This window comes from Coenobita brevimanus, chromosome 15, assembly GCF_032717465.1.
Source record: "Coenobita brevimanus isolate Jiangsu-jjx chromosome 15, ASM3271746v2, whole genome shotgun sequence".
NCBI lineage: Eukaryota > Metazoa > Arthropoda > Malacostraca > Decapoda > Coenobitidae > Coenobita > Coenobita brevimanus.
This window is the reverse complement of record NC_136968.1, coordinates 33,283,981-33,296,858: the sequence shown is the minus strand read 5'-3', so window position 1 is coordinate 33,296,858 and position 12,878 is coordinate 33,283,981. Positions and strand designations below refer to the sequence as shown.

The 12,878-nt window shown below is 41.7% G+C and overlaps 1 protein-coding gene across 1 annotated transcript in view; it reads left to right on the top strand.

Annotated features, from left to right (window-relative positions):
• The window catches only part of LOC145390736 (solute carrier organic anion transporter family member 74D-like), a 12,883-nt gene extending 315 nt beyond the window's left edge, over positions 1-12,568 (top strand). Inside the window, exons 2-14 of the mRNA XM_080265532.1 lie at positions 862-994; positions 2,434-2,670; positions 3,044-3,259; positions 3,677-3,817; positions 4,050-4,253; positions 5,645-5,809; positions 6,290-6,476; positions 7,310-7,448; positions 7,885-7,935; positions 8,677-8,816; positions 10,481-10,584; positions 11,346-11,447; positions 12,315-12,568. Of these exons, the coding sequence (XP_080121658.1) occupies positions 862-994; positions 2,434-2,670; positions 3,044-3,259; positions 3,677-3,817; positions 4,050-4,253; positions 5,645-5,809; positions 6,290-6,476; positions 7,310-7,448; positions 7,885-7,935; positions 8,677-8,816; positions 10,481-10,584; positions 11,346-11,447; positions 12,315-12,568 (2,073 nt within the window). The remainder of the gene's footprint in view (positions 1-861; positions 995-2,433; positions 2,671-3,043; positions 3,260-3,676; positions 3,818-4,049; positions 4,254-5,644; positions 5,810-6,289; positions 6,477-7,309; positions 7,449-7,884; positions 7,936-8,676; positions 8,817-10,480; positions 10,585-11,345; positions 11,448-12,314) is intronic.
• The last annotated feature ends 310 nt before the right edge of the window (positions 12,569-12,878 follow it).

The following is a 12,878-nucleotide window of genomic DNA, read 5'->3' as shown; positions in this document are numbered from 1 at the left end:
GGAAATGGTATCAGGACAGGATCAGGTGTGGCATTGGATCCTTCAGGCTAAATTGGATGCAGGTCGGTGGGTCTTAGTGCAGTTTGGGTGATAAAATAAGTTTTTTTTTTTTTCTATCCATAACACCTTGTACAATAATAATAATAATAATAATAATAAGCAGCAGCAGCAGCAGTAGTAGTAGTATAATGATGATGATGACAATATATCAATAATATTAACAATAGTAATAATAATAATAATAATAATAATAATAATAATAAATGAAAGTAGCAGTCCTTCATTTCTTTTTTTTCTTTCTTTATTCACTTATTTACTGACTTTATTAATTGACATTTATTTACACATCTATCTATCTATCTATCTATCTATCTATCACAGGGGCTGGCAAAGGAAGGAAGTTTATCTATCCATGTTCATCATAGCAAACTCTCTCTCTCTCTCCCTATCTATCTATCTATCCATCTAACCATCCATGTATAGCAATTCTCTCTCCCTACCTACCTACCTATCTATCTATCTATCTATCTATCCATCCATCCATCCATCCATCTATCTATCCATCTATCTATCTATCACAGAGGCTGGCGAGGAAGGAGGTCTACCTAGCCATGTTCTGCACTATCTATCCATCTATCTATCTATCTATCCATCCATCCATATATAGCAATTCTCTCTCTCTCCCTACCTACCAACCTACCTACCTATCTATCTATCCATCCATCCATCTATCTATATATCCATCTATCTATCCATCCATCCGTCCATCAATACATATATACATACAACTATACATCCATCCATCCATTCACCCATCCACCCATCTATCTATCTATCTATCTATCCATCTATCTATCACAGAGGCTGGCGAGGAAGGAGGTGTACCTAGGCATGTTCTGCACTATCGCTACCGCCCTTGGTATGTTTGGTACCTACAACTCAGCCGTGACCTCGACGCTGGAGAAGAGATTTAAGATGTCTAGCAAGCAAATGGGTGAGATAGATAGATAGATAGATAGATAGACAGATAGATAGATAGATGGATGGATAGAAAGGTAGATAGATTAATTGATAGGGAGAGGAAGAAAGGTGGATATGTAGGTTGGTAGGAAGGTAGGTATAGATAGATAGATAGATAGATAGAGACAGATAGATAGATGGACAGACAGATAGATAGATAGATACATAGATTGATGGATAGGGAGAGGGAGAAAGGTGGATATGTAGGTTGGTAGGAAGGTAGGGAGGTACAGATAGATAGACAGATAGATAGATAGATAGACAGATGGATGGATGGATGGATAGATACTGTAGATAGATGGATGGATGGATGGATGGATGGATAGGGAGAGAGAGAAAGGTAGGTGGGGAGGTATAGATAGATAGATAGATAAATAGACAAGACAGATAGACAGACAGATAAGTAGATAGATAGATAGACAGAGATATAGATAGATGGATAAATGGGTAGGTAGGTACGTGGATGGATGGTTGGATGGATAGATAGACAGATAGATAGACAGATACAGACAAATACACAGACTGATAGATAGGGGGAGGGAGAAAGGTGGATATGTAGGTTGGTAGGGATAGATAGATAGATAGATAGACAGATAGATAGATAGATAGATGGACAGATAGATAAACAAATATAGACAGATGGATTAGTGGGTAGGTAGATGGGTGGATGGGTGGGCAGACAGACAGACAGACAGACAGACAGACAGACAGATAGATAGGTAGACAGATAGACAGAACGACAGACAGCTGAGCAGTATATAAGTGAGATATACAGAAAGGGTAGAGATAGACAGATAGATAGACAGATAGATAGATAGATAGATAGATACAGATAGATAGACACGAAGGTAAGCTGAGATAGACTGATAAATAAAATGAGACAGACAGACAGACGGACAAACACATATATTACTTGTGGATGAATATATATAGAGAAAGTTAGCTAGATAGATATATTGATGGATAGATAGACAGGAGAGAAAGATACTAACAGATAGATAAATGCCTAGAGTTGTGTACATTTCTCTCTCTCTCTCTCTCTCTCTCTCTCTCTCTCTATCCATCTGGCTGTCTATGTATGTATGTATGTATTTATTTATGTATGTATGTATTTATGTATGTATGTATTTATGTATTTATGTATGTATGTATGTATTGTATGTATGTATGTATGTATTTATGTATGTATGTATGTATGTATTTATGTATGTATGTATGTATGTATTTATGTATGTATGTATGTATTGTATGTATGTATGTATGTATGTATGTATCTACGTATCTGTACATCTATCTATCTATCTACCTATCTATATCTACCTATCCATTCATGTATATCTATATATCTATCAACCTACTCATATATCCCTCCATCACTCTCTCACTATCTCTAATTATCTCTATCTCTCACAGGCATCGTCCTCAGTGGAAATGACATCTCTTCCACAATCTTTGCTATCCTTGTCGGTTACTTCGGGAATTTCGGACACCGCCCTCGCTGGATTGGGCTTGGTATCATGTCCGCTGCGATAGCCTCCTTTATGGCCGCCCTCCCACACCTCATATATGGCCAGGGGAGGGAGGCGGAAGACCTTTTGGCTGCGACTTATTCTGGGACCAATATGACGGTGGAATTATTCAAGGAGAAGAGTTGAGTACTGAGAGAGAGAGAGAGAGAGAATGAATGAAATGAATATGTATGAAGATGAGAGAGAGAGAGAGAGAGAGAGAGAGAGAGAGAGAGAGAGAGAGAGAGAGAGGAATTATGTATGAAGATGTATATAATAATGATAATAGCATAAGAATGAAAATACTGCGAATTATAATATTGATCAGAATAGTAATATGCTGAAATTGCTAATAATAATAATAATAAATAAATAATAATAATAATAATAATAGTAGTAGTAGTAGTAGTAGTAATTCGTAGCAACCTCAGTCTATCCTCCTATCCTTCTATCTTGTCCATTTATCTGCCTCTCTCTCTCTCTCTCTCTCTCTAACCCCCCCTTAACCCTTTCAGAAGAGATCGAGCTATGCAACACGACCCTAGCGGAGGACCAACGCTGCGCGGAGGAAGGAGAAGATGGGAGCGATTTTGGCGGGGGTATAAAAGGTCCCATGGTTTTCATTTTCATCTCCCAGCTCATGATTGGCGTCGCGCATTCGATTTTTTGGAGTATTGGCGTGACGTATTTAGACGACAACCTTAACAAAAAGACGTATCCTTTGTATTATGGTGAGTTGAGGTGGATTGGGGTTGATTTGGTTCATTTGAGCGGTCGAAATGGAGACACATCAGAACTGACTTGATTTGACTTGGTGTTCAAAAGAGCTATGTGTGAAATGATGATGATGATGATGATGATGATGATGATGATGATGGTGGTGGTGGTGGAGATAACGAATGATGATGATGATAACGAGGATGGTGATGACAAAATATATGGTAATAGTAGTAGTAGTAGTAGTAGTAGTAACGATAATGTCCTAATGAAATACGTGAAATAAGCTGCCCATGGGTGAAAAAAAAATCGTGCCAATTTCAAATGAAAGAACTATATAAAAAAGTTTCAAAATAAATAAATCTAGACCAATTTGAGTGTACTAATTCTCTCTCTCTCTCTCTCTCTCTCTCTCTCTCTCTCTCTCCCAGCCATCAGTCTGCTGGTACGCATGCTGGGGCCTGTACTGGGGTTCATGGTAGGGGGGAAATGCCTCTCTCTCTGGATAGACCCCCGCTACCAACCCAGCATCAGTAGCAACGACCCCAGGTGGCTTGGGGCTTGGTGGCTTGGTGAGTAATGCTGGGTTAATTCGTTTCGCTTTTAGTTTTATTCTGGTGTTCGAGTTTATGTAGTTACTATACTCTCTCTCTAAACTGACCCTTGCTACACCTTACGTATGGTTAATGTAAGAGTTCATAACTTGGTTCCATAACATACACGTGAATTATATATATATTCCGGAATTTTATCTAGATTTAGCAGCTGTACTACCACTACTAACCTTCAATATCATTCTGCCAGGGTTTTTGATCATCGGGTGCATTCTGGGCAGTCTGAGTGGCCTGCTGTTCCTCTTCCCGCACACCCTCCCCGGCACACTGCGACGGGAGGCCAAGCGCGTCATCCGCCAGACCAGGATTCACACTGGCGAAGGAAGAGACGTGCATTACTACGCCGCCATGACCAGGACCAAAAAACAAAAGGCAGAGAGACCGAGTTTTAAAAGTATGTTGGGTGTAGGGAGTTGATGGATTTTTTTTTTTTCCCCTTTTATTGTCTTCAGTCTGAATATTCTGGTCCTCATTATTTATCAGACAGGCTAGGACTCACACTGGCGAAGGAAAAGACATTCATTACTACGCCGCCATTACAAGAACCAAAAAACAGGAGGCAGAGTGGCAAATTTTGAGAGTAAGATAAAGGGAGCTGTCCAAATTATGCCCTCATTATTTCGAAAAGCCAGGACTCACACTGGGGAGAGAGAGAAGGAACATCACCTACCACACCGCTCTTACCAGGACAAGGAAAACACAGGCACATATATGCTTTTCACTTCAACTTGGCCTAAAACTGCAATCTTTCCTTCTTGAATGCCGAGTTGCGAAAGATTTTAACACTGAAAAATGATGCTATACTCCTTCTTATTACCTTGGTGTTTTGGACATGTGGAGAGAATGGAGAATGCAAGACTGACTAGGAGGGTGTATGTGGGTGAAGTGGAGGAAGGGAGAGGGAGGGGAAGACCGAGGATGAAGTGAAGGGATGGAGTTGAGAGGTATATGAGGGAGGGGGAAGTGAGCTGGGGGGGAGGGCAGTCAAAGGGTGGGTGACAGAGCGACTTGGAGAAGTTTTGTCTGCGGCCACCTTTTGCGGGATTAGGGCGTCGGGCTATGATAGTGGTATTAGTAGTTTAGATTCAGAAGAGATTAGCACTGAAATGTGATGCTATACTCTTTTTACTCTAACTTGGCCCAGAGTTGCGTCCTTTTGCAGCTTATTTCACGTAGCTCAGTGGCAGAAAAAGACAATGCTACGGCTCTACGTCCTTTCCATAGCGCTGCTTTACGGTTGGCATCATATTCTAGTGTTAATCTAGTGTTATAATTTAGTACTGAATGTGGAGAGGTTAATTTTAGGCCAAGTTAGAGGGAAGGGAGTATAGCCACGCCCTCCTCGCCAAGAATTTAAAAAGTGAGACAGACAGCAAGGTTTAGAAGTAGGTTGGTGGGTGAGGATGTAAGTTGTGTGGAGAGTGGATGTGTGTTATTATTATTATTATTATTTTCATCATCATCACCATCACCATCATCATAATTATCATCTATACTACCATCTCCATCATCATAGTCATCATCATCATCATCATCGCCCACCGCCATCATCATCATCATCATCATCACCCACCGCCATCATCATCATATCAGCAGCAGCACGACCATCATCAGCGTCATAATTATCATCTTCGCTACCATCACCACCACCATCATCATCATCATCACCACCACCACCACCACAAACACCACCACCACCACAACCACCACCACCATCATCCCAACCATCACCAAACCACCAACTCCACATTCATATACCTTTACTCATATCTTTTTTTTTTCCAGATTTGCTGAGGGCTCTACGTCGCCTCTTTACTAACAAAATCTGGGTGGCCAATCTCTTCAACACGATCATGGCGGTGTTGGCATACGGAGGATATTTTACCTTTAAACCGAAGTATATGGAGAATCAGTTCAGAAAAAGCGCCTCTGAGTCCAACTACTATACTGGTGAGTGGATGGAGAGAGAGAGAGAGAGAGAGAGAGAGAGAGAGAGAGAGAGATGGATGGATGGATGGATGGATGGATGGATAGACAGATAGACATAGAGAGAGAGAGAGAGAGAGAGATGGATGGAAGGCAGAAAGACAAATGGAGAAACAGAATTAGATAGATAGATAGATAGACAGATAGGTAGGTAGATAGATAGATAGATATAGATAGACATGAATATTTTACCTTTAAACCCAAATACATAGAAAATCAGTTCAGAAAGTTTCAAAATACAAATATACTGGATAGATAGATAGATTGATAGATAGATAGAAAGGCAGACAGATAGATACAGATAGATAGATAGATAGACAGGTTTAAATCACCCTCCTTGCGAAACGAGCAATGAATTAATTTATAACTACCCAAACCAACCCAAATCTAACGCAACTTAACCAAATCTCACCCAACCCAACCTAACGCCACCCCACCCCACAGGAGCGACCAGCCTCACCTCCCTCATCATCGGGACAGCTCTTGGGGGGATAGTGATGAGGTGGATAAGGCCCAGACCAAGGATAGTGACGGGATATAACACTTTTCTCACTGTCTTCTACACTGCCGGGATCACCTCACTCATATTCATAGGCTGTCCGAAGCTGCATGTGGATGGACCTTACCCTGGGTGAGTTTGAGCTAGCTTTATCTCTCTTTAATTTGCTCTCCTTACCCTGGGTGAGTTAGAACTAGCTTTATCTCTTTTTAATTTGCTCTCCTTACCCCGGGTGAGTTAGGGCTAGCTTTATCTCTCTCTCTCTCTTTCATTTGCTTTCTTCCTCGCTTTTTCAATCTATCTCTCGTATAGACTTACATATCCATAATTATTCACTTTCGATTCTCGCCACCCTTCCTCTCTCTCTCTCACCCTACCTCTCTCTCTCACTCTCTCTCTCTCTCTCTCACACACACACACACACACACACACAGTCTTCCAAAGATTTAGTCTCTCTCTCTCTCTCTCTCTTACACAGTCTTCCAAAGTTTTAGTCAGTCTCTCTCTCTCTCTCTCTCTCTCTCTCTCTCTCTCTCTCTCTCTCTCTCTCGTCCCGCCAGACCCACGCAGTATCCACAGTTTTATATATCCCCTAACACCTGTTCTTTAGCGATTAATTCTCATCACACCTGAATATCCTTTTGTACATAGCTAATGCAAAACAAAGTCGAATTTAAAGCAACATAAACAGCATACAGGATAACGTTACGGTGCAATACGGAAAATAAGGTGCAACAACAAAAAATACGGTGCGATAAGGCAAATAAATCGCTAAGAATCAGGCGTTACGGAGCAGTTTACCCCCCCCTCCCTGTTCACGGTGCAATAAGAAAAATAGGGTGGAACAAAAAAATACGGTGCAATAAGGAAAATAAATCGCTAAGAATGTGGCGTTACGGAGCAGTTTTTTTTTTTTTTTAATGCGAGGAAGAAGGAACCAAAGGCCGCGTGTTCATCCCCTTCAGGTCAAGCATCCCGGAGTGTTCAGCGGAGTGTGGGTGTACGGAGCAGTTCTCGCCAGTGTGTTCACAAGATATGAACACCGTACACTACTCCCCCTGTGTGGCCGGGTGTACAAGGGCCGACACTGAGGCTAGTCCCATAGTGAGTGCTTCTCTCTTTTTTCCTGTACGTCTTATTATTATTATTTTTATTTTTTTTTTTTTTTGGTGGTGGTGATGATGATGATGATGATGATGATGAGGAGGAGGAGGATTGTGATGGTGATAATGATGATGATGATGATGATGATGATGAGGAGGAGGAGGAGGAGGATTGTGATGGTGATGATGCTGATTACTACTACTACTACTACTGCTGCTTCTACTACTACTACTACTATTTTATTATTATTATTATTATCATCGTTATTATTATTATTGTTATTATTATTATTATTATTATTATTATTATTACTGTTGTTACTACTACTACCACTACTACTACTACTACTACTACACACACACACACACACACACACACACACACACACACACACACACACCTTCTCGTACCTAAGCCCTCTTCTTCCTCTACCCAGATATTCAGTGACTGCAAGTGTATTAACAACTCCTCCTTCACCTCCACCACATCCTCCACCTCCACCACCACCACATCCTCCACCTCCACCTCCACTCCTCCTACGGTAAGTCCCACTCCAGCACGTTCCTAACCCATTTATTTACTCAGTTATTCATTTATTTCGAGTTATTTATTTTCTGATACTAAATTCACTTATATTCCTTTCACCTTAACTTGGCCCAGATTTTCGTCCTTTTGCAGCTTATTTCACGGCTCTACCTCCTCCTTCATAGCACTTCTTCGTGACTAGCATCGTTTTCCAGTGCTAATCTATTGCCAAACTCGGGATTCAAGACGGAGAGATGTCAGTTTTAGGATATCTTAGAAAAATTTGTCTAGAAACCAAGGAGACTCATTCCTACTTTTTTCATCGAAGTTACTGATTATATTTTCATCCATATATAAATTTTTTCTTGGTTTTAAGTTCCGTATATTTCTTTTTTTTGCTAATCTTTTTCACCCCCACCACCGCTGCTACTACTACTACTACTGCTAAGACTACTACTGCTGCTAAGACTACTACTACTACTACTACTACTACTGCTACTACTACTACCACCACCACCACCATTATCACCCTTCTTTTTTACTACCAATACGATTACTACTACAACTACTACTACTACTGATACTAGTACTGTTACCATCATCACTCTTCTCTTTCTACTACTACTACTACCAACACTAATACCACCACCAACCTTCCCCCCACCACCACCACAACTACCACAACTCCCCATCTCCCCTACAGGTGGGCGTGGGCGGGGGTTGGGGCGTGGGCGGGTACTGCAGGGAGGCGTGTGGCATGTTCCAGTACTACCTCCTGGCACAGATTATTATTAAGTCGGTGTGGGCCACGGGCAAGGTGGCGGCCAGCATGATTAACCTCAGGTAAAGGTGTGATGCTGGTGTTATTGGCGTTATTGTTATTATTATTATTATTATTATTATTATTATTAAAGCTTCCCATATCCCTGTGGGAAGTTTTCTTTTTTTCTGTCAATATTATTATTATTATTATTATTATTATTATTACTACTACTTCTTATTTCAAAAGTGTGATATTTCAAAGGCTATTTGGCCTAGAGCCTTCAAACCTGGTAACTTAGTTGGCCATCTGTATGCTTCTTTTGGCCAAACATGGCGTCAATCCGTCAACCGGATATTATCCGCAACACAGAAAAGTGAGTCAGCCAAGCTGTATCAATAACTGCTAAGCCAGCAAGTTGAATTTTACTACAATACAGCCTTAAGGTGGAGGCAGTGTGGAAAGGAGTATGGTTCCAATCAGTGTGTTATTCTACAATACAGCCTTAAGGTGGAGGCAGTGTGGAAAGGAGTAGGGTTCCAATCAGTGTGTTATTCTACAATACAGCCTTAAGGTGGACGCAGTGTGGAAAGGAGTAGGGTTCCAATCGGTGGATTATTCTCTGACATCGCCTGGGGTCAAAAGTTGGGACTTTTCCGGATATTCGGGATGTCAGCTAATATTCCATGAAGGATTAAAGCCAGAGCCACCAAACTTGGTGGACTGACAGACTGTGATGACCTAAGGTGACATGCACAAGATCAGTCACCTTAACCTCAAGGTCCTTAGCTCGGGTTTTAGCAGGCAATGGCTGAGGCAAGTTTTTCTTTATCAAAGTTGACCTTGGACCATTTTACGGTCTTCCAGTTACTGTCATTATCATTTTTTAATTATCATTATTATTTGATTCAATACGTCACACTTTCTCTCAATATATTTAAATTCCATGACGTCACCCCATACACATCGGAAAGGGGGGGAAAGGAATAAGAAATTTGTCATAAAATGAAAGTAAAAAAATCAATATAAAAAATATGTCTTGGGAAAATACTTGGCCATGGAACCAAACTTAATATATCAATCTAACCAACTCTAACAAAATAACCTGATCTAACTTAACGCACCCTAATCCAATCTAACTCCCCCTAACTTAATCTTACACACCCTAATCCAATCTAACTCCCCCTAACCTTCATCTAACGCACCCTAAATCAATCTAACGCACCCTAACTTACTCTAACGCACCCTAATCCACTCTAACTCCCCTTAACTTAATATAACGCACCGCAAGCCACTCTCTTCACCCTCCTCCTTCTCTTCTTTCCTTCCTCTCCCCTCCTTCCCTCCCACGCTCCTTCCTTCCTTCCTTTCCCTAACTCAACCTTACGCACCCTAATTCAATCTAACGCACCCTAACTCAATCTAACGCACCCTAACTCAATCTAACGCACCCTAACTCAATCTAACGCACCCTAACTCAATCTAACGCACCCTAACTCAATCTAACGCACCCTAAATCAATCTAACGCACCCTAACTCAATCTAATCCCCCCTAACTCAATCTAACGCACCCTAAATCAATCTAACGCACCCTAACTCAATCTAATCCCCCCTAACTCAATCTAACGCACCCTAAATCAATCTAACGCACCCTAACTCAATCTAATCCCCCCTAACTCAATCTAACGCACCCTAAATCAATCTAACGCACCCTAACTTCATCTAACTTAACAATCTCGCTTTTCAGGGCTGTGCGAGATGAGGACAAGGCCGTGGCGCTTGGTACTTTGTCCGTCTGCGTGGCTTTGTTTGGCTTCATCCCCTCCCCGATCATCATGGGGGCATTTATAGGTGAGTGGGGAGGGAGGGAGGGAGGGAGGGAGGGAGGAAGGAAGGAGGGATGGGGGAGGGAAGGAAGGCAGGAAGGAAGGAAAGGAGGGTGGGAGGGAAGGAGTGACTAGGTGAGAAAAGAATGGAGAGAAAATATAAACAAAGGAAGGAAGGAAGGAAGGGAGGGAGGGAGGGAAGGAGGAAGGAAGGAAGGAAGGAAGGGAGGGAAGGAAGGCAGGAAGGAAGGAAGGAAGGAAGGAAGGAAGGGAGGGATGGAAGGCAGGAAGGAAGGAAAGGAGTAGGTGAGAAAAGAATGGAGAGAAAATGTAAACAAAGGAGGGAGGGAGGGAGGGAAGGAAGGAAGGAAGGGAGGGAAGGAAGGAAGGCAGGAAGGAAGGGAGGAAAGGAGGGTGGGAGGGAAGGAGTGAGTAGGTGAGAAAAGAATGGAGAGAAAATGTAAACAAAGGCAGGAAGGAAGGAAAGAAGGAAGGAAGGAGGGAGGAGGAGGTTGGTAAGAGATGGGATGGAAGGAGAGATGAAGGGATGGTGAATATGAGAGAGAGAGAGAGAGAGAGAGAGAGAGAGAGAGAGAGAGAGAGAGAGAGAGAGAAATGAAAGGTCAGAAAAAATATAACATACCCACCCACTACCTAAGAATTATTCTTTCTCTCTCTCTCTGTACATACATCACTTTCCCCCCCTTTCTCTCCCTCTTACCTCTCTCCCCATTCTCTCACATCCCTCCCTCCCTCTCTCTCACACATTTTCTCACTTTCTCACAGACTCAGCGTGCCTGGTGTGGGATAAAACCTGCGGAAAGAAAGGAAATTGTTGGCTTTACGACTCGGATAAATTCCGACTCTACCAGCATTTAGTCCCCGCTAGTAAGTCCAATTTCTACCTCCGTTTTCCCTTATTCAACGTTTTCTGTAATGTAAACTTGAGTAGTTCGCATGTTTAAATATTTGGTGTTTTCCTGAGACTCTTCGTTTCGATTTTAGCTCATATTGTTTTGATTTTAATACAACTTGTCTTGATTTTAGCTCATTTTGTCTTGATTTTAGCACAACTTGTCTTGATATTAGCGCATTGTCTTATTTTTAGCACAATTTGCTTTGATTTTAGTACAATTTGCTTTGATTCTAGCATAATCTGCCTTGATTTTAGAGCACTCTGTCTTGATTTTAGTTCATTTTGTCTTGATTTTTGCACAATTTGCCTTGATTTTTGCTAAATGTCTTGATTTTAGCGCACTTTGTCGATTTTAGCACCTTTTGCCTCGATTTAAGCGCATTTTATCTAGATTTTAGTACATTTTGCCTAGATTTCAGCACTGAGTCTAGATTTTAGCACATTTTGCCTTGATTTTAGCACATTTGCCTTGATTTTAGCATATTCTGCCTTGATTTTACGTCTGCCTTGATTTCAGCATATTTTGCCTTGACTGTCGCACATTTTGCCTTGATTTTTGCAGCTTGCCTTAAAATCAGCGAATCTCTTGAATTTAGCATATTCTGCCTTGATATTAGCACACTCTGCCTTGATATTAGCACATTCACTTTGATTTCATTTTGCCTTGATATTAGCACATTTTGCCTTGATTTTAGCAAATTTTTGCCCTGATTTTAGCACATTTTGCCTTGATATTAGCACATCTGCCTTGATATTAGCACATTGCCTCAATTTAGCACATTTGTCCTGATATTAGCACATTTACCTCGATTTTAACGTCATTTCCTCTCCATTTTCAGTTTTTAATTTCCTCTCACTCTTCGGGGACCTGGTTGTCTTCTACTTGAGTCCCCGGATTGACTTTTACGGGGATAAGGAGGTGAAGGACGAGGACGAGGTGAAGGACGAGGTGGAGGACGAGGACGAGGTGAAGGACGAGGTGGAGGACGAGGACGAGGTGGAGGACGAGGACGAGGTGCTGGCGATGACGGGGAAACGGGAGGATGGGGAAGCGGCCGAGAGGGAGAGGCTAACGCAAGAGACGGAGGAATGAGAAGAGAAAGAAGAGGAGGAGGAGAAGGAGGAGGAGGAGGAGGAGCAAGAGGAGGAGGAGGAGGAGGAGGAGCAAGAGGAAAGATGGACGAGGAAATAAACATATACATATATATATCGAGCAAGATAATTAGTAATATTTTTTCTCTCTTCCTTACCATGTCTTAGTTCAGTGGTTTCCAATCTGTGGAGTGCGCCCCCCTAGGGGGGCACGAAGGGCTGCCTGGGGGGCGGGCGCGAAGGCTTGATAAAAAGGGTAATTATATTTGAAAACTATGAATTATGATGGAATTCAGTAATTTCTAAATATG